Below are 21,540 nucleotides of genomic sequence, written 5' to 3' on the forward strand. Positions count from 1 at the left end.
ATTTACATTTTTGTGACCTTAGTCATTAAAATATCACAGGAGACAAACGTGCCCCTTTAAGGACGAGAGGTTACCGTGGTAGCGTGACTCAAATCATGTTTATACCTGTGAATCTGACTAGTAGAAGCGTTGTCTTCTCTTCCCAAGCAGTTGAAAGGCATAGAAAACACCCTAGCTTGTGAACAAAACAATGTTAATAGCCAAGAAACACAAGAACAAAGTATCACTTTAGTAGACCTTCGTTTCAAGGCAATTGTGCATGTGCATAGCGTTTCTAAAAATGTAAACTCAGCAAAAGAAGAAACATCCTCACTGTCAACTGCGTTTATTTTCAGCCAACTTAACATGTATAAATATTTGTATGAACATAACAAGATTCAACAACTGAGACATAAACTGAACAAGTTCCACAGACATGTGACTAACAGAAATGTAATAATGTGTCCCTGAACAAAGGGGTGGTCAAAATCAAAAGTAACAGTCAGTATCTGGTGTGGCCACCAGCTGCAGTGCATCTTAATTAAGTACTGCAGTGCATCTCCTCCTCGCGGACTGCACCAGATATTGCTGTGAGATGTTACCCCACTTTTCCACCAAGGCACCTGCAAGTTCCTGGACATTTCTGGGGGGAATGGCTCCAGCCCTCACCCTCCGAGCCAACAGGTCCCAGACGTGCTCAATGGGATTGAGATCCAGGCTCTTCGCCGGCCATGGCAGAACACTGACTGACATTCCTGTCTTGCAGGCAATCACGCACAGAACAAGCCTCCAAATCGATCCCACTCCAGAGAACAGGCCTCGGTGTAACCCCCGGTGAGATAAAACCGCAACTCGTCAGTGAATAGCACTTTTTTCCAGTCCTGTCTGGTCCAGCGATGGTGGGTTTGTGCCCATAGGCGACATTGTTGACGGTGATGTAAGGCAGGTCCTCACCAGACAACAGGCCTATAAGCCCTCAGTCAAGCCTCTCTCACCCTATTGCGGACAGTTTGAGCACTGATGGAGGGATTGTACCCTCTAACTCTGTCAGTTGTTGTTGCCATCCTGTATGTGTCCTGCAGGTGTGATGTTCTGATGTACCAATCCTGTGAAGGTGTTGTTACACATGTTCTGCCACTGCGAGGACGATCAGCTGTCCGTCCTGTCTCCCTGTAGCGCCGTCTGAGGCGTCTCACAATACGGTGTTTAAACCCTTTACAATGAAGATCTGTGAAGTTATTTGGATTTTTACAAATTATCTTTGAAAGACAGGGTCCTGAAAAAGGGCTGTTTCTTTTTTTGCTGAGTTTATATTTCACACAGCCCTTCAGGTGGCACAGCCTCCAGCCAGGCAGAGTTGCAGCGCGAAGTGTAATAGGTTTTCTAGGACTCGTAGTTCCCTTGACTTTGTGCTATTAATTTACCAGCATTGAAACAACGGCGGAAATACATTGAAAAAAGCTACTGCATATTTTTACTTATAAATGTGATCATTCTTGACTATTGGTATTCACAAATGTGATTGAATTGCTCTCACTGTGGCGTGCAGACCACCTGCCAATGTGGCTGGTGAAATAGACGTGTTTACCTGCATTTGGCAGGTACCGGGTGTTAATTTTAGGCTTTGATTGTGAATGAAAGTTGTGTTCGAATACTCCTACTAACCATACTTTTTGTGATGTGTGTGTGTATATAGCATGTTTATTGGTCATAGTATGGATATAGTATGTCAAAAGTTCCCCAATGATGTACTAAATTTGTCAATTTACGAAGTATACAAGCAATGGCCACTTATTTCTGTGCTTTTAGGGCCCATAATGCAATGCTTTAGAGAATGGGTGTGACATCACAATGTTGTCAGATTTGAAGGAAATGGTGGAAAATATGCAGTCTAAGTCCGACAGCGGATACAAATTAATTGCTTTAACCTGTTATGGACCAACATCAGGGGAATTTTCAGAGTGACTAAAAATACAACTTTGTAACATTAAACTTTCTTGAAAATGCAAGTGTCTTACACCCTTCAAAAGATTAGAATCTTGGTAATCAAACGTTTTCCAATTTAAAATAGCTATTACAGAGAACAAATCCCATGCTTTTGTTTGAGAAGAGCAATCAAGAACAGAAACATTTTCCGCCATGACAGTTTTTACACATTCACATCTGAAAGTAAAATTATGACTTACATTCTGATATCTTGCTCTTATTTCTCTTCCTGAGTGACCCATTGATCAAATGAAGTGCCGTTTTCTTTGATATTTTTATAGCCTAAATCAAAACATTTTGTAAACTGTTTGTGCCGTGAATTCCATCTCTATCCATTTTTTACAGAGCATTCGGCGTGATTCGCCCTTGTAAACAATCGTTTATCTAGTCATGGTGGGTTTCAGTGCATTCATCTGGATGTTTGCAACACAGCCAAATAACATTGTTTTTTTTGTGGGTAGTATTGACCGAAGTGAGCTGATTTGAAGACCACGATAAATTACTACCTTACGCACCAATAATTTTAGCGAAGCTTCATTGATTGACTATGTCTGCCCAATGACCACTGATCTTGAAATCTAGCTGGGTAGATGGCCAATGAGCTGAGGTAAACGCCAGTATGTAATGGTTTGGGGTTGGACCACAATTCCTTGGTTGTAATCGCACGCGCAGGGAACTCCATTCTGTCCTTGATCAGAGGTGTTGCTGTAAGGCTTTTTACGCGCAGCTGTATTTCGGAAAGTTGTAGTTTCAACGATTTCATTGAATATATCATGGCGAATAAATGTAAAGCAAAGTCAAACTCTAAAGTGAGAAAGTGAAAGTGAGAGATTTTTTTTGTTTGAGGAATCTTGGAGTGTTATGATTCAAATGAACTGAGGAGCTATTTCTGCAAGGACAGGACGTACTTCTGGACGGGTAAGTGCTAATGCTGTTTTATGAAATATAAAAATATATATATTATATAAAACATATTTAAAAAATTGCAATGAAATGTGTAGTTTGTGTGTATATACACACACACACACACACACACACACACACACACACACACACACACACACACACACACAACAATGGCCGGAGTTGAATGGAACACCTTAGTGACTGTTCCCTCTGCTCTATACAATCAATACATATCTGTTTATTTTATGTGATGATAAAAGGCTCATACAATACAAATATTATTTTTTCCACAGTGATAGCGACTCCGACTGGGAGCCCCTGGTGTCCGCTCTACCTGTGCCCCCAGTGGTGTTCATTACTGCAGGCATGACTGTGCCTCAGGGCCAAAAGGGCACAGCATGGAGGCGTCGTTGTGTTCTGTGTCGCATGAAATGTACCACTTGTTTAGTTTGCCTCTGCTTTACATCAGAAAGAGACTGCTATTGGACATGGCACAGGCAGCAAAATATTATGACGGGGACTTCCAAGGGGTGTACTGTTTTAAAAAATATATATTTATTTTGATTTTTTTTAACTTTTTTTTGTGTGTTAGAATTGCTTTTTGATATGTTGTATATAGTTATTTGCACTGCTGTATATAGTTATAGGTCATTTCACCAATTCGGCCACTTGGGTACATTTGGGCAACTTGTGTGGGACACCTGGGTGACTTCATGCTAAATGTCATGTATCTCACCCATTCCTGAAGTTATCGGTCTGAAACTTTGCACACCTACAGTTGCCCTATTGTGTTTTCCATCAACATGATCTCCAGCATCCTATCTGACTGTGTGGCTATTCTAGTATATGTGAAAGATGATACTACAACAATAAAAAAACAGAAAACGTATTCTTTCTTTCTCTTTTCTGCAAATCTGTGGATGCAACCAATACACTGATGTTTTCAGTGATACAGTATTTAAACCTAACCTCCATTTCCCCTGAAAAACAGAAGTGGGAACCCTGCTCAAGTGTCTTTCTAAAACTGGTATGTTAGGTTAGAGTGAGTGTGTCTAACGGAGGGAGGGAGAGAGAAAGAGTGTCTGAGTGGGAGAGAGACAGAGACAGATTGAGCAGGAGTGAAAGTTTGTAGAGTGTGAGGAGTGGAATTTAAATTGCAGATGAATATGAGAATCAGCATTACAGCCAATCTCAACGACAGCGGCACGATTCAGTGGGTCTGACTCATCACTGCAACACGTACCACCCCCCCAGGAGGGTATTACTAGCAAACAACAGTATTAGCAGCCTATAAAAAGCAGGTCTCATCGTGGAGGTCAGACAAGGATTTATTATTATTATGGAAATGAAGTGGCTAAATCAAAGCGTTTGTAACGGCGTTCGTCTGTTGTAAGAAGAGAGTGGGACCGAAATGCAGCGTGCAGGTTACTCATGACTTTAATGAAAGATATGACGGTACATGAAATAACTGAAATACGAAAACAACAAACGGAACGTGAAACCTAATACAGCCTATCTGGTGACTACAACACAGAGATGGGTACAAACCCCCACAAAATACAAAGCGAACTCAGGCTACCTAAATACGGTTCCCAATCCGAGACAACGAGAATCACCTGACTCCAATTGAGAACCGCCTCAGGCAGCCAAGCCTAACTAGACACACCCCTAATCATACACAATCCCAATTAATACAAACCCCAATACGAAACACAACATATAAACCCATGTCACACCCTGGCCTACCCAAACATATAACAAAAACACAAAATACAATGACCAAGGCGTGACAGAACCCCCCCCCCCCCTAAGGTGCGGACTCCCGGACGCACCTCGAGCATAGGGAGGGTCCGGGTGGGCGTCTGTCCTTGGTGGCGGTTCTGGCTCGGGACGTGGACCCCACTCCATAAATGTCCTATTTCCTCCCCTTCGCGTCCTGGGATAATCCACCTTCTCCGCCGACCATGGCCTAATAGTCCTCACCCAGAACCTCACTTAACTGAGGAGCAGCTCGTGACAGAGGGGCAGCTCGTGACAGAGGGGCAGCTCGTGACAGAGGGGCAGCTCGTGACAGAGGGGCAGCTCGTGACAGAGGGGCAGCTCGGGACCGAAGCAGCCCGGGACTGAGAGGAAGCCCAGTACTGAGATGAAGCTCAGGCAGGTAGTAGGCTCCGGTAAATCCTGGCTGGCTGGCAGATCTGGAAGAGACTGGTTGTCGGGCAGATCTGGAAGAGACTGGTTGTCGGGCAGATCTGGAAGAGACTGGATGTCGGGCAGATCTGGAAGAGACTGGATGTCGGGCAGATCTGGAAGAGACTGGATGTCGGGCAGCGCTGGGCTGACTGGCGGCGCTGGGCAGACTGGGAGCACTGGCGGCGCTGGGCAGACTGGCGGCGCTGGGCAGACTGGGAGCACTGGCGGCGCTGGGCAGACTGGGAGCACTGGTGGTGCTGGGCAGACTGGGAGCACTGGTGGCGCTGGGCAGACTGGGAGCACTGGCGGCGCTGGGCAGACTGGGAGCACTGGCGGCGCTGGGCAGACTGGGAGCACTGGCGGCGCTGGGCAGACTGGGAGCACTGGCGGCGCTGGGCAGACTGGGAGCACTGGCGGCGCTGGGCAGACTGGAGACTCCGGCAAGAGAGGAGAAAAGCCTAACTAGCCTAACTAGACACACCCCTAATCATACACAATCCCAATTAATACAAACCCCAATACGAAACACAACATATAAACCCATGTCACACCCTGGCCTACCCAAACATATAACAAAAACACAAAATACAATGACCAAGGCGTGACAGCGTTATTGTAATCTGCTGAACATCACTGCATTCATTGACGAGCAACACTTCGAATACCAATACACTGTATACTACCCACTTAATGGGTAGTATAAACAAACGGTATCCTTTCAGTTGAGCATACTAATGCTTCGCCTGTCTACTGAAAGTTGTTGTTGCTATGCAACCTCTTGCTTGCTTGTTAGCATAACAAAAGACTAACTAAACATTAAGATTTTGGGTTTGTTCGTAAATTTAATCTGGAGTGCCAGAGTGCGTACTGGGCGTTGGTAAAGCCAGAGAGTTGTCAGATTGAATTTATGAACGGACAGAGCGGTTCGCTCTCGGAGTGCGTCACTGGACACTCTGTCCGGGGAGTAGGGTTGTTCCGAGCATTCTGACCTCACAAAGGGTGTCAAGCAACCAAGCTAACTCGCTAGCTATTTCCAGACACAAATGAGAGAACACCTCACTTTGACCATTTTACTAGCCCTAGCAGAGCTGGTTAGGCCGTTTGGAGTGTGACTGTTTGAGGTTGTGGACAGGTGTCTTTTATACTGATAAGTTCAAACAGGTGCCATTAATACAGGTAACGAGTGGAGGACAGAGGAGTCTCTTGGAGAAGAGTTACAGGTCTGTGAGAGCCAGAAATCTTGCTTGTTTGTAGGTGACCAAATACTTATTTTCCACCATAATTTGCAAATAAATTCATAAAAAATCCTACAATGTGATTTTCTGGATTTTTTTCTTCTCATTTTGTCTGTCATAGTTGAAGTGTACCTATGATGAAAAATTGGTGGCTGACTAAATACTTTTTTGCCCCACTGTACCTCTTGGGTCTGAGCCGTTGAATTGCGACTCTACTTTGTCTCAATACTGACTCTTCGCTTGTTTGATTTCCTTCGGAGGGAATAGCTACACTGTTTGTATTCGGTCATGATTCCAGTCACCTTGCCCTGGTTAAAAGCAGTGGTTCGTGCTTTCAGTTTCGTGCGAATGCTGCCATCAAACCACTGTTTCTGGTTTGGGAATGTTTTAATAGTTGCTTAATCAGTACGACATCGCTGATGCACTTGCTAATAAACTTGCTCACCGAATCAGCGTATTCGTCAATGCTGTTGTTTGATGCAATGCGGAAGATATCCCAATCCACGTGATCTACGCAATCTTGAAGCGTGGAATCAGATTGGTCGGACCAGCGTTGAACAGACCTGAGTGCGGGAGCTTCCTGTTTTAGTCTCTGGGAGCAACAAAATGGAGTCTTGGTCAGCTTTTCCAAAATGAGGGCAGGGGAGGGCCTTATATGCGTCACTGAAGTTAGAATAACAATGATCCAGCGTTTTACCAGCCCTGGTAGCACAATCAATATGCTGCTAGAATTTAGGGAGTCTTGTTTTCAGATTAGCCTTATTAAAATCCCCAGATACAATCAGGATCTGTGGTTTCCAGTTTACATAGTCAAATAAAGTTATAAAGTATAAAGTTAGTTCAGGGCCGTCTGTGTCTGTTTGGGGAGGAATTTATGCGGCTGTGATTATAATCAAAGATAATTATCTTGGTAGATAATGCGGTCAGGTGAACAGAGGGACTTGAGTTCCTGTATGTTGTTATGATCACACCACGTCTCGTTAATCATAAGTCATACCCCCCCGCCCCTCTTCTTGTTTCTGTCGGAGCTGGCTCTACCGACTCCGATGGCGTGTCTCGAGTGAGCCATGTTTCCGTGAAGCAAAGAACGTTAGTCTCTTATGTCTCTCTGGAATGCTACCCTTGCTCGGATTTCATCAACCTTGTTGTCAAGAGACTGGCCATTGGCGAGTAGTATGCGGTGCGCGATGTGCCCGTCTCTGGAGCCTGACCAGAAGACCGCTTCGTCTGCCCCTTTTACAGCAACGTTGTTTTTGTTCACCGGCTGGGATCCAATCCATTGTCCTGGGTGGTGGGCAAAACAAAGGATCCGCTTCGGGAAAGTCGTATTCCTGGTCGTAATGATGGTGAGTTGACGTTTCTCTTATATACAGTAGTTCCTCCCGACTGTATTTAATACAAACTAAGATTACCTGGGGTACCAATGTAAGAAATAACACGTTTAAAAAAACAAAATACTGAATAGTTTCCTAGGGACGCGAAGCGACCATCTCTGTCTGCGCCTCGCTGTGAGTTAGGTTCACGTTAACCACTTTTATTTTACACACAGCGACTGTGTGTAAGTTATGTAGATCAAATTCTTTGTTTAATTAGTTAAAACCTGCATTTCCCCCTAGCAGGGATTTTTTTGCATGTTTGTGCAAAACAAAGTCACCTTTTTTGGGCCCTCACCAGTTTGCATCCCTGATGCTTAATGTTTCCTCAAGAACAGAGTAGCCTCCATCATTCTTCCATGGAAGACGTTTGAAACCCCAAAGACTCTTCCTAGAGCTGGCCGCCCAGCCAAACTGAGGAATCGGGGGAGAAGGGCCTTGGCCAGGGAGTTGATCAAGAACCCAATTGTCACTCTGACAGAGTTCTTCAGTGGAGATGGGAGAACCTTCCAGAAGGACAATCATCTCTGCAACACTCTACCAAGCAGGCCTTTATGGTAGTGGCCAGACAGAAGCCACTCCTCAGTAAAAGGCACATGACAGCCTGCTTGGAGTTTGCCAAAAGGCACCTAAAGAATCTCAGACCATGTGAAACAAGATTCCCTGGTCTGATGAAACCATCCCTACTGTGAAGCATCTGTAGAGATGATTTTCAGCGGCAGTGACTGGGAGACTAGTCAGTATTGAGGCAAGATGAACGGAGCAAAGTACAGAGATCCTTGATGAAACCTGCTCCAGAGTAGAGGTCGACCGATTATGATTTTTCACGCCGATACCGATTATTGGAGGACCAAAAGGCCGATACCGGTTAATCGGGCGTTTTTTATTTTTTATTTTTTGTAATAATGACAATTACAATAATACTGAATTAACACTTATTTTAACTTAATATAAAATATCAATAAAATCAATGTAGCCTCAAATAAATAATGAAACATGTTCAATTTGGTTTAAATAATGCAAAAACAAAGTGTTGGAGAAGAAAGTAATGTGCCATGTAAAAAAGCTAAGGTTTAGCAAGTTCCTTGCTCAGAACATGAGAACATATGAAAGTTGGTGGTTCCTTTTAACATGAGACTTCAATATTCCAAGGTAAGAGGTTTTAGGTTGTAGTTAATATGGTATTTATAGGACTATTTCTCTCTATACCATTTGTATTTCCTATACCTTTGACTATTGTATGTTCTTATAGGCACCTAGTATTGCCAGTGTAACAGTATAGCTTCCGTCCCCCTCCTCCTCGTAGATGTACTGTACTAACACACCTTCAGACGTTAAAGGTATCTAAATCCCCTGACATCACCTGAACAGTCAGTCAGTCACAATAGTGGTCTACCTTTCTTTACTGACTCCGGTATCAGTCATTCATCCAACTTGTTTAATGAACCCTATAGGAACACACTATGGGTGGCTGCTCCCTATTCCCTTTATAATGCACTAAATTGGGAATATGTCATTGTCCTGTGCTGTACTTAAGCTAATTAGCTCAAGTTTCTGACACATTGAAACCTCTCAGATACATCGAAACCTGAAGTGTACACCCGTTCACTTCTTCCCACCAATCGAAAAAGCATTTGATTGGTGGCGGCATGGAATATTTGGAGTTTCCACCATATTTTTTATCCCAGTCTTTTCCTTATAAGCCAGTGAAAGAAAGTGCACTTTGGGCAGAAGAGATAATTGGGAGGTAACCATGATGGTAACATTTTGTGAATCTGATGCCATGTTAGACCTGATACTCAGCAAGGATCTAAGATTTATTTCTCCCTTCTTCTTCTCTCCTTAGGAATACATGGAAGACCAGAAATACCGGGATGAGGAGGACCTCCTGGAAAAACTGGATTCTTTTAAAAGTAAGGAATTCTACCAGGAAAGACCTACCCGACCTGGAATATCTGATGTATCACTGTCCTATTTTAGCTCTTAATCACAGAGGAGTGGGAGTGAGTTGCCTGTGGGGGTGTGTACCATATGTCAATGTGTTTGTTTGTGCTGCCATCTCATTACTGTTTAAGTGTCATTACGTGTGTTATTGCATGGTGCCAGCTGTACTTGGACAGGCAAACTAACAGCATGATAATGTAGTCGGTTATTGCTGATCTTTGTCTTTTGTGTCTGTTTTTTGTGTGTGTGTGTGTTCTGTACTGATTTCTAAGTGGGTTGTGAGGCCCGACCTGTCCCCAGCAGTCCAGGCAGCAGGAATGTAGCTGCTCCACTCCTCTGGTTGTTGTTGTTTTATCCAGGGCTCTGGGGAACATGTGGTTATAGGGAGTAGAATAACAGGACCAGATTAACTATCATACCACAGCATTGAGACCGGGGCTTACCTCAAAGACTCCCAGATTACTGCCATATTACGGTCTACATGAACTCTGTTGGCGTGCGTGTGTCATCGTTCAAGGGACAGGTATGAGAGTTGCTAGTCAGTGTAGTGTGTGTGTGTGTGTGTGTGTGTGTGTGTGTGTGTGTGTGTGTGTGTGTGTGTGTGTGTGTGTGTGTGTGTGTGTGTGTGTGTGTGTGTGTGTGTGTGTGTGTGTGTGTGTGTGTGTGTGTTAAGTCCTAAGATTATAAACATGGGAGACCAGACCTAGATAGAGCCCCAATGCTGTATGTCTTTCTCATACTCCACCATGCAGGAAATGGTCTATAAACATGCAGGGTCCCAGGGAGATCCTGAGAGGATGGCTCTCTCCATGCTACAATCTCGTTCTAGTTTCTATGGTATCTGACTGACCCCTGACTTCCTCACCTTTGCCCCCTCGGTTCCTCCTCCCTGCTGATTGCCGCTGTGCTTCAAAGCTTGTTTCCTGTCTCAGTTTAGATCTTATGCTTCTAGATCAGAGCTCTCTCTCAGCCTCTGAGATGTGATTAATAACACAGGAATAATATAGAGCTTTCAAAAGCTGTTACAGCAATTGTTTGGAGGTATTGTTGTTTTTTGATAGAATGAACAAAGAGCAAGGCAGCAGTCAAGAGCACAATACATAATTTAAAAAATAAAAATGACAGGAGGCTTTCCATGTAGCATCCTTCTGTCTCAGCTGAGGCTTCAAACCAACCGCTACCCCACTCCAGGGGTTGATGTCTCTTTCACACATATATCTGTCAGAACAAACTCCTGACCATGGAGAGAAGAAAGGGAGGGAAAGAGGTGAGAAAGGGGTGGGGAAGAAAGCGAGACAATGTATGATTGTCAGTTCTTGCCCTTAAGCACACAGCCAAGCCCGAAAAGGTGAATAGGGGGAGCGGGAAGTCCTCAGAGAGGATAAGCTACTTCACTCACCTTTTGGAACATGAGAACATTGAGGAATGTAGGAGAAGAAGAAGAATATACTTGTTTAGTTGAGACTATCAGTGTGTGGATGGATGATTTACAGAGGGCTTTAGGACGAGGCCCACTCGCAGCAGTGTTTAGGTGGGAGGCTAGAACTGGAGGGGCCCTCTCCTCAGAAGTTACGTACAGGGTCAGCATTGTCCCACTACTACTTACTGATAAATTATCAGGCTACATTATGAAGGATCTGACCTACACTCACCAGACAGTTTATTAGGTACACCAGCCTGTTTCCAAAAATGGATCGCTCCTACAGACAGTGAGTCACTTGGTCGTGGCTTGCTTTATAAAGCAGGCAGACGGGCATCAAGGTATTCAGTTACTGTTCGATTGAACGTTAGAATGGACAAAATCGACTTTGAGCGTGGTAGGATTGTCGGTGCCAGGCGCACCAGATCCAGTATCTCAGAAACAGCCGCCCTCCAGGGCTTTTCACCTAGAGGCCTTCACATCCCCAGAATTTGGACCCGTTCCAAAATAGACTTGGAGCTTTCCCATCTGGACCTGATTATTTATGTATGTACTGTATGTGTGTGTGTGTGTGTATGAATGATCAGTTCCGAACAGACCCGAGGACAACTCGACCCATTCTGTGTAGACCTGGTCAGATGCAAACCCCTTCCGACCTGGGTGAGAAGCAGCAGAGAAGTCCATTTTTAAGCTACTTTATTAACCAGAGCTGATAAAGCGCGAGGGAAAGGAGGTAGAGCGGTGACCCTCTAGCAGGGGTCGTGCTGTCTGTAGGCTACTGTGAGTGACACGGAGGAGGGAGGGAGAGACGGCAACCAACCAAGCTGACTCCCGCTATAGTAGACTAATCGCTGCCATACCTCGGGTTATTTATCATCCAATATGATTGTGTAGTACCTGTCTTGACTGGATTGAACCGGGATACTTCAGAATTATGGCAATGAGGACCTTTGTCTACTTCCCCAGAGTCAGATTAACTATTGGATACCATTTGTATATCTCTGTCCAGTATGAATGAAGTTAGAGGTTGTTTTGCTAGCCAATGCTAACTAGTGTCAGAGCAATGACTGGAAGTCAATGGGTATCTGCTAGCATGTACCCATGGACTTCCAGTCATTGCGCTAATGCTAGTTAGCAATTACGCTAGCAATATTTAGCAACTTCCTTCAAACTGCACGCAGAGACACATTTTTTATCTACAAGTTCATCTTACTCTGGGGAACTAGATAAAGGGCCTCACTGCCAATCCCCTTAGCATCCCTTTAAGCTAGCTAGCTAATTGAGGCTTGCATGCACTTTCTCATCATTTTTTAAATGTATTATATGTTTCTGCTTTGTCATGTGGGGTATTGTGTGAAAATTGATGAAAATAATATATTTAATACATTTTCTAGAATAAGGTGCTAATGTGAAAGGGTCTGAATACTTTGTGTTACTGTATATATGGTGTGTTTGAGAATGTTGTGGTGTGCGTTTTCTGTTTGTGTCTCTGGAGGCTATGAGGGGGGTTGGTTCACCACACTCCTTATTTAGTCTGCTGTGTGTTTGTTTTGCAGACAAATATGCAGAGTTTGACCTGAACGACCAGGGAGAGATTGGTAAGTAGTGGAACCAGCTCAGCAGTGATACACAACTGCACAACTTCAGTCATAATAAGGATAATTGACCTGTGTGTGAGATATTACTGAGCAGTAGTTAAGACGAATGTTCCCTCTAAGCTGTGCGCAGTAGCCCAGAGACTGCCCGCTTCTCCTGGACTACAGTACAGAAATATCAGTCCACAGAGAGAAACATTTTTTTATTTTACCTTTATGTAACTCGGCAAGTCAGTTAAGAACAAATTCTTATTTTCAATGATGGCCTAGGACAGATGTGTACCTTGTCAGCTGGGGGATATGAACTTGCAACCTTTCGGTTACTAGTACAATGCTCTAACTAGGCTACCCTGCTGCCCCATGAGATTGAACTCCACTCAACTTTCTAGAGTAGTGGTCACCGAGGCTGTCAGACTGTTAAACAGCCATTAATAACATAGAGAGACTGCTGCCAACATACAGACTACAATCACTGGCTACTTTTAATGAATTGATTTAATACATTTACATTTAAGTCATTTAGCAGACGCTCTTATCCAGAGCGACTTACAAATGGTAATATAATGTAAAATAATATAATAATAATAATGTAATAATAATAATGTAAAATAATAAAGGTATCACTAGTCACTTTAAATTATGCCACTTTAATAATGTTTACATATCCTATATTACTCATCTCATATGTATATACGAGTATTTTATACCATCTATTGCATCTTGCCTAAGCCGCATGGCCATCGTGCATCCATATGTTTATATGTACATATTCTGATTCCATCCCTTTAAATTGTGTGTATAAGGTAGTCGTTGTGAATTTGTTAGATATTACTGCAATGTCGGAACTAGAAGCATAATAATTTCACTACACTCCCATTAACATCTGCTAACCATGTGTATGTGAACAATACAATTTGATTTGATTGACTCGTCGATCAAATCAGCGTTCTTAGTCGGCGTTCTTAGTCAATCGCCAAATATTTCTGTAAAAAACCCAATTATAAAGCCTTGTTCTAATTTTGTATTTTTTAGTTTCGGGTTGTTGGCAGTAGATGCACCTGATTTCACCTGCCCTGCGCGCCGGGTAGGGAAATACATTTCATGTGTGTGAGGGTACAAACACTGCTTTCCGGTGTGCCTAGAGAGCAAATCAAGTTCAATATAGGCCTACTGCTGGCCAATCGGATGGCTCAGAACACTGTGCAGTAACGTAGCAGGCATGAAATAAAGCTACAGCAGGCCTCGAGAGTTGCGACACGGTCTGAGAGTCGTTGAGGCATCACTACAGACCCAGGTTTGATCCCAGACTGTGTCACAACCAGCCGTGACTGTGAGTCCCATAGGGCGGCGCATAATTGACCCAGTGTCGTCTGGGTTAGGGGAAGAGTTTGACCGGGGGGGGCTTTACTAGGCTCATCGCACTCGAGCGACAGGTGTTAAGTAGCAAGGTTTGGCGGATCATGTTTTGGAGGACACATGGCTCAACCTTCGCCTCTCCTGAGCCCGTTGGGTTGTTGCAGCGATGAGACAAGATTCACAATTGGATATCACGAAAAAGGTTCAAAATAAATAAATAAAGCTACAGCAAAGTTGATACTTTGAGATTTCAAAAATGTTTTAAAACCATTACTAGAGAGACCGTCAACAGATACAGCGAAGGGCATCTGTTTTTATGAGTGCGTTAGCCTTTAAGTTCTTACTCCGCACTGTGAACTTTGTATTTTGTACTTTTATAAGCCATAAAATGTGCCTTCTTCCTATTTCCACACAGCGCTACAACATGCAGTGCAGCAGTAAGAAATGAGTAGGAAAGTGTATTTATAGGCCTGTGTTAGCAGCTTGGGTCTTTTTTAATATCGTGATATATTTCACTTTCTCTGTTCATAGGATTAACAACATGAATTTGTGCATAAATAATGCGGTACGACTCTATTTTCCCTATCAGCTGGAAGACGGTGTCCCTCTTTGGTCAGTGTCAGTGGATGAAAGGGAGAGAGGAGGGATGTTGAAGCGGACCCTTAGTCTACTGCTCTCTCCCTCCGCTGAGACTGACCATCAGATGCAGGCACCATCTGCCTAGTAAAATAAAAAGCGAATTATTTAAATGTATGCTCACTCAGCTGTGCCTCACAAATAATTCAACAACAGATCTATTACCAGTGTGATCATATAGCCTTCCTCAAATTTTGAAATATAATTTAAGAAAATGTCCCGAACAGCGATGCATCGGCAGGGCAATTCAAGCACAGCCAATATGCAGTGATAATGTATTGGGCTTACTGCACAAACGTCATTGCTACAGTACTGTTTTTAATTGATTAATGTTACATAATTTTACAGGGTTTTTTGTCATGTATCTGAGCGGTAAGTCTCTGCTTGTGTTTTGACTCCGTGATCTTGACAGCGACCACTTCTATAGTTTTCCCTGTTAACACTATCAACGTTTCCCTTTACTCTGGCAATTGTAATCAAATCAACATTAGCCACTTTCAATGCAACTTACCAAAACAAACAATGTAAGAGATTTTGTTGTAGGCAGAACGCATTGGAGTAGGATTCTATTGCATTGACACGTAATACTCAGCCCGTACTCTACACAGACTGGTGGGGCATAAACAATGAGCTACAGTAGGCCTATATGTAAATAGACCATTGCCATATCTGTATCCAGGCCATTTACTTTGAACTGGACGGTTTACAGCATGAGCGGTCGTAAATAAATGTGCTTGTTTTGAGATCAAAGCGAGAGCTGCATGTAGCCACACATGCACATGTTGTTCATATCCTTTGCTAGGTAGTGAGTTATTAGCCAGTTAAATCATTTATAGTCAGCAATAGGAGAGTGATTTCTTCCTACAAGAGCACTAAACGTGTGCATTTCTAGGCATCTTTGAATAGCCAGTCCGGTAAAGAGCTTCTTTTTTTTGTCTTAAAGGGAGGTTTTGTATTTTGAGACTAGCTTTAATAAGTAGCCAATAGGCAGAGGGTAGCATACTTTGTCTGATTTTCTAATAATGGTAGGGGAATAAGAATGCTTTTCATTTTGTAAAGTGGTTTCAAACAACACATTTTTAGTCACCTCCTTGTCTGAAGGACAAGTGGATAAATGTATTAATGTCATGTATGTTTTTTTTTCAAATGTCTCATGGAATGTTGGCCTACATTGAACACCACACATTGGCTGCTACTGTAGGCTGAATGCCAGAACAGCTATTTCTATGTTAAAATGTTATTGGATGCATTTTCTCCATAGTTTTTTATGGTAGGCCACTCTGGTAGGCCTACATTATGATAAAGTAGCCTACTTGGCCACTGTTAAAATTGTAGCTTAAAGTGGTACAACCTCAGTGTTCACAGTATATGTGCACTGGATGTTGCACAGAATTTCTACGACGTTCAAGTTTGCGCTCAGCAGACCTGAAATTTGCTCAGTGCCGGGAAAAAATCTGAGGGAACATTGGTTAATACCTCAGTGTGTTGTCTGTATTGGATGAACTAGATGTCTTTAAGGGGTTTATTAGTCATGATTGTATCCCACTAGAAAGGTGATACTGTAGTTGACCTACTGGCCTTGAAAACAGGTGTCAGGCAAGCACATTTGGCTGCTTGCGTATGTGTGTTTGCCAGGTGTTGTGTGTGTCATTCTCATTTGTGTGTTAACCATTCTCCTGTGTTTTCCTCCAGATATGATGGGTCTGAAGAGGATGATGGAGAAGCTGGGTGTTCCTAAGACCCACCTGGAGATGAAGAAGATGATCTCTGAGGTGACCGAAGGCATCAGCGACAGCATCAACTACAGAGACTTTGTCAAGATGATGCTGGGCAAGCGCTCGGCCGTTCTCAAACTGTGAGTGTTTGTGGTGTGTGTCTGTCGTGCTGTATTGGGTTGGTGTGTGTGCGGCACCTGTCGCCGACATATGTGCTTTGTATTGCGTCATGTTTCGTTGGCAGCTGTTTTTCTTCTGTTTGGGTGTGAGTGACCACATGCATCGGTGCCTACAATATGTCTCGGTTGATGTTCTTTGTATTTCGGCGCGTGTGTTGTCACGATACCAGAACTTTGACTTCAATACCGAAACCATGTTTAGTATCACAATACTCGATACCATCACGATACTCGATACCACCAAATAAAAGAAGGCATATTAGCCTAAGTCACACAATGGCACTTGATCCAAAGACAGAAACTCAGCTACTGCTCTGTTCAATCGTTGGGCATCTTGAGTTCAATATCATTACATTTAAACATTATGTGCTTTTAGAGACAGCCGTGTGTGATTCATTAATGCAATCACAGTCAATTTGACTTTTTACCAATCTAACTACAAAAACGACAATGGCAATCATTTATTTGAACTGTAAATCTCTATTGATAAACTGGGTAAATCAAAATGTTGCCTAGGTCTATTCACAATACACGTGAATGTGTATTATTCAATAGGAGTGTGTGCATGCATTGAGTTATTGATCTTGTTTTAGCTGATTTCATTGGTCAACAGATTACAAACAATCCCTTCCATTTAGGACTTATTTTATTGGCAGCTGCTAGGAGAACAGTTTACTGCACTGATCAACAACCTTTGCATAGAAGTGTGCGCTGTCTCTTTTCGCTCCTTAGACTCGTGTGAATGGGCTTTTATGGATAAGTCTAAATTGATATGTTTCTTACGGAATAAATATGCCTTGAGCAAGGTACTTAAACCTAATTGCTCCTCTAAATGACTCAAATGTGAAATGAAAGCATATGCATAACCATGGTAGGAATTTAAAGGGAACAGTTTGGATATTATGGAAAAAGTATTTGACTAAAGGTGAGGACACAACAGTTCACCTAACACAAGACTGAATCCAAACATTACACTGCTGATTTTATGTGCATTATCATTTACTGTACTTTTCGCCACATTTGCTGACAACGTAATCTGAAAATATCTGAATGCATTCAGTAACATGATAAGATTGTTGGAAATGTGGGGTAGGGCATAATAAGACAAACTTACACGTGTTTGAGTGCGAGGTCTAACTGGTGTTTCCAAATGACACATCTCTCCAAAGTGTACACAGTTCCTTTATTTAATTATTTATTTAACCTTTTATTTAACCAGGAAGTTTGACTCAGATTTTTCAACTATACATGTTTTTTCATTTATTTTTTGTTGCTTTCCTAGCTGTGCTGTTGAAGAACTAGAGCAAGCACATGCAGTTTTGTTTGGAACACAGTCCTGCATGTCTGCCTTTACACAATTTACTTCTGTTTACGCAATCCAAAAACTGGCCATTATATATCACAATCTGGGTCAGGAGGGCATAATTTGAAAGCTTGTTCTATTGCCAACATGACTAGCTAAATTATTGAATACAATCTTATTGTTAGGCTTTCACAAGGCATTTCAGAGAGACGGATGGTAATTTTGGTGTACATAGAATAGAGTCATGAGTGCATTCAGATGCGTGGTCTGTGTCACATTTTCTTCAATACAACAAATTGGCTTTTTCTTTTCAGGGTATATAGCCATGTTATATTCTAACTGTACATTCAACGGAATTTATCGTAAACGTTGACACTATTACATTTAGTTTTATGATATGGAAATGTGAAGTGCACATTTGGACTAATGGGTCTTTGGCTTCCTTGTATGACATCAAAACGGTATTTATTATAATCTTCAATGTCTTTCAAAATACATTGAGCCTTCGTAATTTACAGCATTTACCTCACTCGGACAATAAAACATTTGCAGAAGTCAGGGTTTTTCTGCCATTGTAATCGATTAATATATTATGATAACATGTTTTCTACATTTTTGGGATGGAAAAATGCATGAAGTATAAACTTAAATGACTAAAACAGATATAAAGTATGTAAAAAAGAGAATGGATCTATATTTTTTTATAATATAATCTTAGAGAACTAACAATCACCAAAATAAAAGCTAGACAGGTCAGGGAGAATTTAACATTAAAAATAAAGTAAAAAACATGGATTTAGCAGAATTCATTTTGTTATGTTTGAGCAAACAAACACAGCATTATCCATAACAGAATATGTAGAATTGCAGAAAATTTGCTTTAAAACTGCAAAATTTTCTCTCTGCCCCATGGAGAAATTTGTAGAATTGTAGGAAATTGCTTTAAAATGTAAAACTTTCTCTACAGTGCCAAGATGGGGGGCCTCCTAAAATGTAGCTGCGTCGACAGCCAACCGCACTCATTGCCATGCCATCTGCCACGTCCGCCACCTACATTTACATAACTATTCAGAGCCTTTACTCAGTACTTTGTTGAAGCAGCTTTGGCAGGAATTACAGCCTTCTTGGGTATGAAGTTACAAGCTTGGCACACCTGTATTTAGGAGTTTCTCCCATTCTTCTCTGCAGATCCTCTCAAGCACTGTTAGGTTGGATGGGGAGCTTCGATGCCCAGCTATTTTCAGGTCTCTCCAGAGATGTTCGATCGGGTTGAAGTCCGGGCTCTGGCTGGGCCACTCAAGGACATTCAGAGACTTGTCCCAAAGCCACCCCTGCATTGTCTTGGCTGTGTGCTTAGTGTTGTTGTCCTGTTGGAAGGTGAACCTTCGCACCAGTCTGAGGTCCTGAGCGCTCTGGAGCAGGTTTTCATTAAGGATCTCTCTGTACTTTGCTCCGTTTATCTTTCCCTCGACTAGTATCCCAGTCCTTACTGCTGAAAAACATTCCCACAGCATGATGCTGCCATCCATGCTTCATCGTAGGGATGGTATTGGCCAGGTGATAGGAGGTGTCTACTTTCCTCCAGACGTGCCGCTTGGCATTCAGGCCAAAGAGTTGAATCTTGGTTTCATCAGACCAGAGAATCTTGTTTCACATGGTCAGAGTCTTTAGGTGCCTTTTGGCAAACTCCAAGCAGGCTGTAATGTGCCTTTTACTGAGGAGTGGCTTCTGTCTGGCCACTCTACCATAAAGGCCCGATTTGGTGGAGTGCTACAGAGATGGTTGTTCTTCTAGAAGGTTCTCCCATCTCCACAGAGGAACTCTGTCAGTGACCATTGGGTTCTTGGTCACCTCCCTGACCAAGACCCTTCTTCCCCGACTGCTCAGTGGCTGGGCGGCCAGTTCTAGGAAGAGGCTTTCAAACTTCTTCCATAGACAGGTGTGTGCCTTTCCAAATCATGTCCAATCAATTGAATTTACCACAGGTGTGGAGAGGGTGTTGAAGAAGTTGATTTGTTTTTGGTAGCCTACAATCAAAGCTGGAAGCTACTGTTATTGTCTTGCATTGTAAATGTGGTTTAGAATGTATGAATATTGTTTTGCAAATAGTCATGCATGCCATGTTGCATTATTCAAGTGTGTTAACGTCTGTGCAGCATGAGTGGGGAGCTAACAATGCAGTCCAGACAGCTCTAGCAATGAATGAGGAAGTAGAGCAGGCACTTTGAGTTATAAAGGGGCTGCTCTGATAGACAGACTTGACAGAAGACAGACACATTTTGACAGAAGTGTAGAACTTAACAAAACTTCTAGTACCGAACCAGCGTTAAATCGCCATGGTGGGAGGAGCATGAAACAAACAATGTTGACTACATTCCAAAACATCGACCCTGTAAAAGTTACTTTTCCGTTTTGTCACCAAAACGTACGCTCTGGTTGGCCCTCGCTTCATACTCGTCGCCAAACCCACTGGCTACAGGTTATCTACAAGGCTCTGCTAGGTAAAGCCCCGCCTTATCTCAGCTCACTGATCACCATAGCAGCACCCACTCGTAGCACGTGCTCCAGCAGGTATATCTCACTGGTCACACCCAAAGCCAATTCCTCCTTTGGTCGTCTTTCCTTCCAGTGTTCTGCTGCCCATGACTGGAACGAATTGCAAAAATCTCTGAAGCTGGAGACTCACATCTCCCTCACTAGCTTTAAGCACCAGCTGTCAGAGCAGCTTACAGATCACTGCACCTGTACATAGCCCATCTGTAAACAGCCCATCTATCTACCTACCTCATCCCCATACTGGTATTTATTTATTTTGCTCCTTTGCACCCCAGTATCTCTACCTGCACATTCATCTTCTGCCGATCTACCGTTCCACTGTTTAATTGCTATATTGTAATTACTTCTCCACCATGGCCTATTTGTTTCCTTAACTTACCTCATTTGCACTCACTGTATATCGACTTTTTGTTTTCTTTTGTTCTACTGTATTATTGACTGTGTTTTGTTTATTCCATGTGTAACTCTGTGTTGTTATATGTGTCGAATTGCTACGCTTTATCGCAGTTGCAAATGAGAACTTGTTCTCAACTAACCTACCTGGTTAAATAAAGGTTAAATAAAGGTGAAATACATACAAATAAATACATTTGTAGGGGTCCAGATTTTGCAGCTCTTTCAGAACATCAGCTGACTCGATTTGGGAGAAGGAGAAATGGGGAAGACTTGGGCGAGTTGCTGTGGGGGGTGCAGTGCTGTTGGTAGGGGTAGCCAGGTGGAAAGCACGGCCAGCCGTAGAAAAATGCTCATTGAAATTCTCAATTATAGTGGATTTATCGGTAGTGACAGTGTTTCCTATCCTCAGTGCAGTGGGCAGCTGGGAGGAGGTGTTCTTATTCTCCATGGACTTTACAGTGTCCCAGAACTTTTTTGAGTTAGTGTTGCAGGAAGCAAATTTCTGCTTGAAAAAGCTAGCCTTGGCTTTTCTAACTGCCTGTGTTATTGGTTTCTAGCTTCCCTGAGAGGGTGCATATCATGGGGGCTGTTCGATGCTAATGCAGAACGACATAGGATGTTTTTGTGTTGGTTAAGGGCAGTCAGGTCTGGAGAGAACCAGGGGCCATACCTGTTCCTAGTTCTACATTTCTTGAATGGGGCATGTTTATTTAAGATGGTGAGGAAGGCACTTTAAAAAAATAACCAGGCATCCTGTACTGACGGGAT

The 21,540-nt window shown here is 42.8% G+C and overlaps 1 protein-coding gene across 2 annotated transcripts in view; it reads left to right on the top strand.

Annotated features, from left to right (window-relative positions):
- The window catches only part of LOC124049140 (allograft inflammatory factor 1-like), a 32,493-nt gene that overhangs the window by 3,417 nt on the left and 7,536 nt on the right, over positions 1-21,540 (top strand). Inside the window, exons 3-6 of one of the 2 annotated variants that reach the window (XM_046370508.1) lie at positions 7,542-7,645; positions 9,519-9,585; positions 12,593-12,634; positions 16,316-16,478. In XM_046370508.1, the coding sequence (XP_046226464.1) occupies positions 7,542-7,645; positions 9,519-9,585; positions 12,593-12,634; positions 16,316-16,478 (376 nt within the window). The remainder of the gene's footprint in view (positions 1-7,541; positions 7,646-9,518; positions 9,586-12,592; positions 12,635-16,315; positions 16,479-21,540) is intronic. The other variant, XM_046370509.1, reaches the window with a different exon arrangement.

The sequence above is a fragment of the Oncorhynchus gorbuscha genome, linkage group LG11 (genome assembly GCF_021184085.1).
Source record: "Oncorhynchus gorbuscha isolate QuinsamMale2020 ecotype Even-year linkage group LG11, OgorEven_v1.0, whole genome shotgun sequence".
Taxonomy (NCBI): domain Eukaryota; kingdom Metazoa; phylum Chordata; class Actinopteri; order Salmoniformes; family Salmonidae; genus Oncorhynchus; species Oncorhynchus gorbuscha.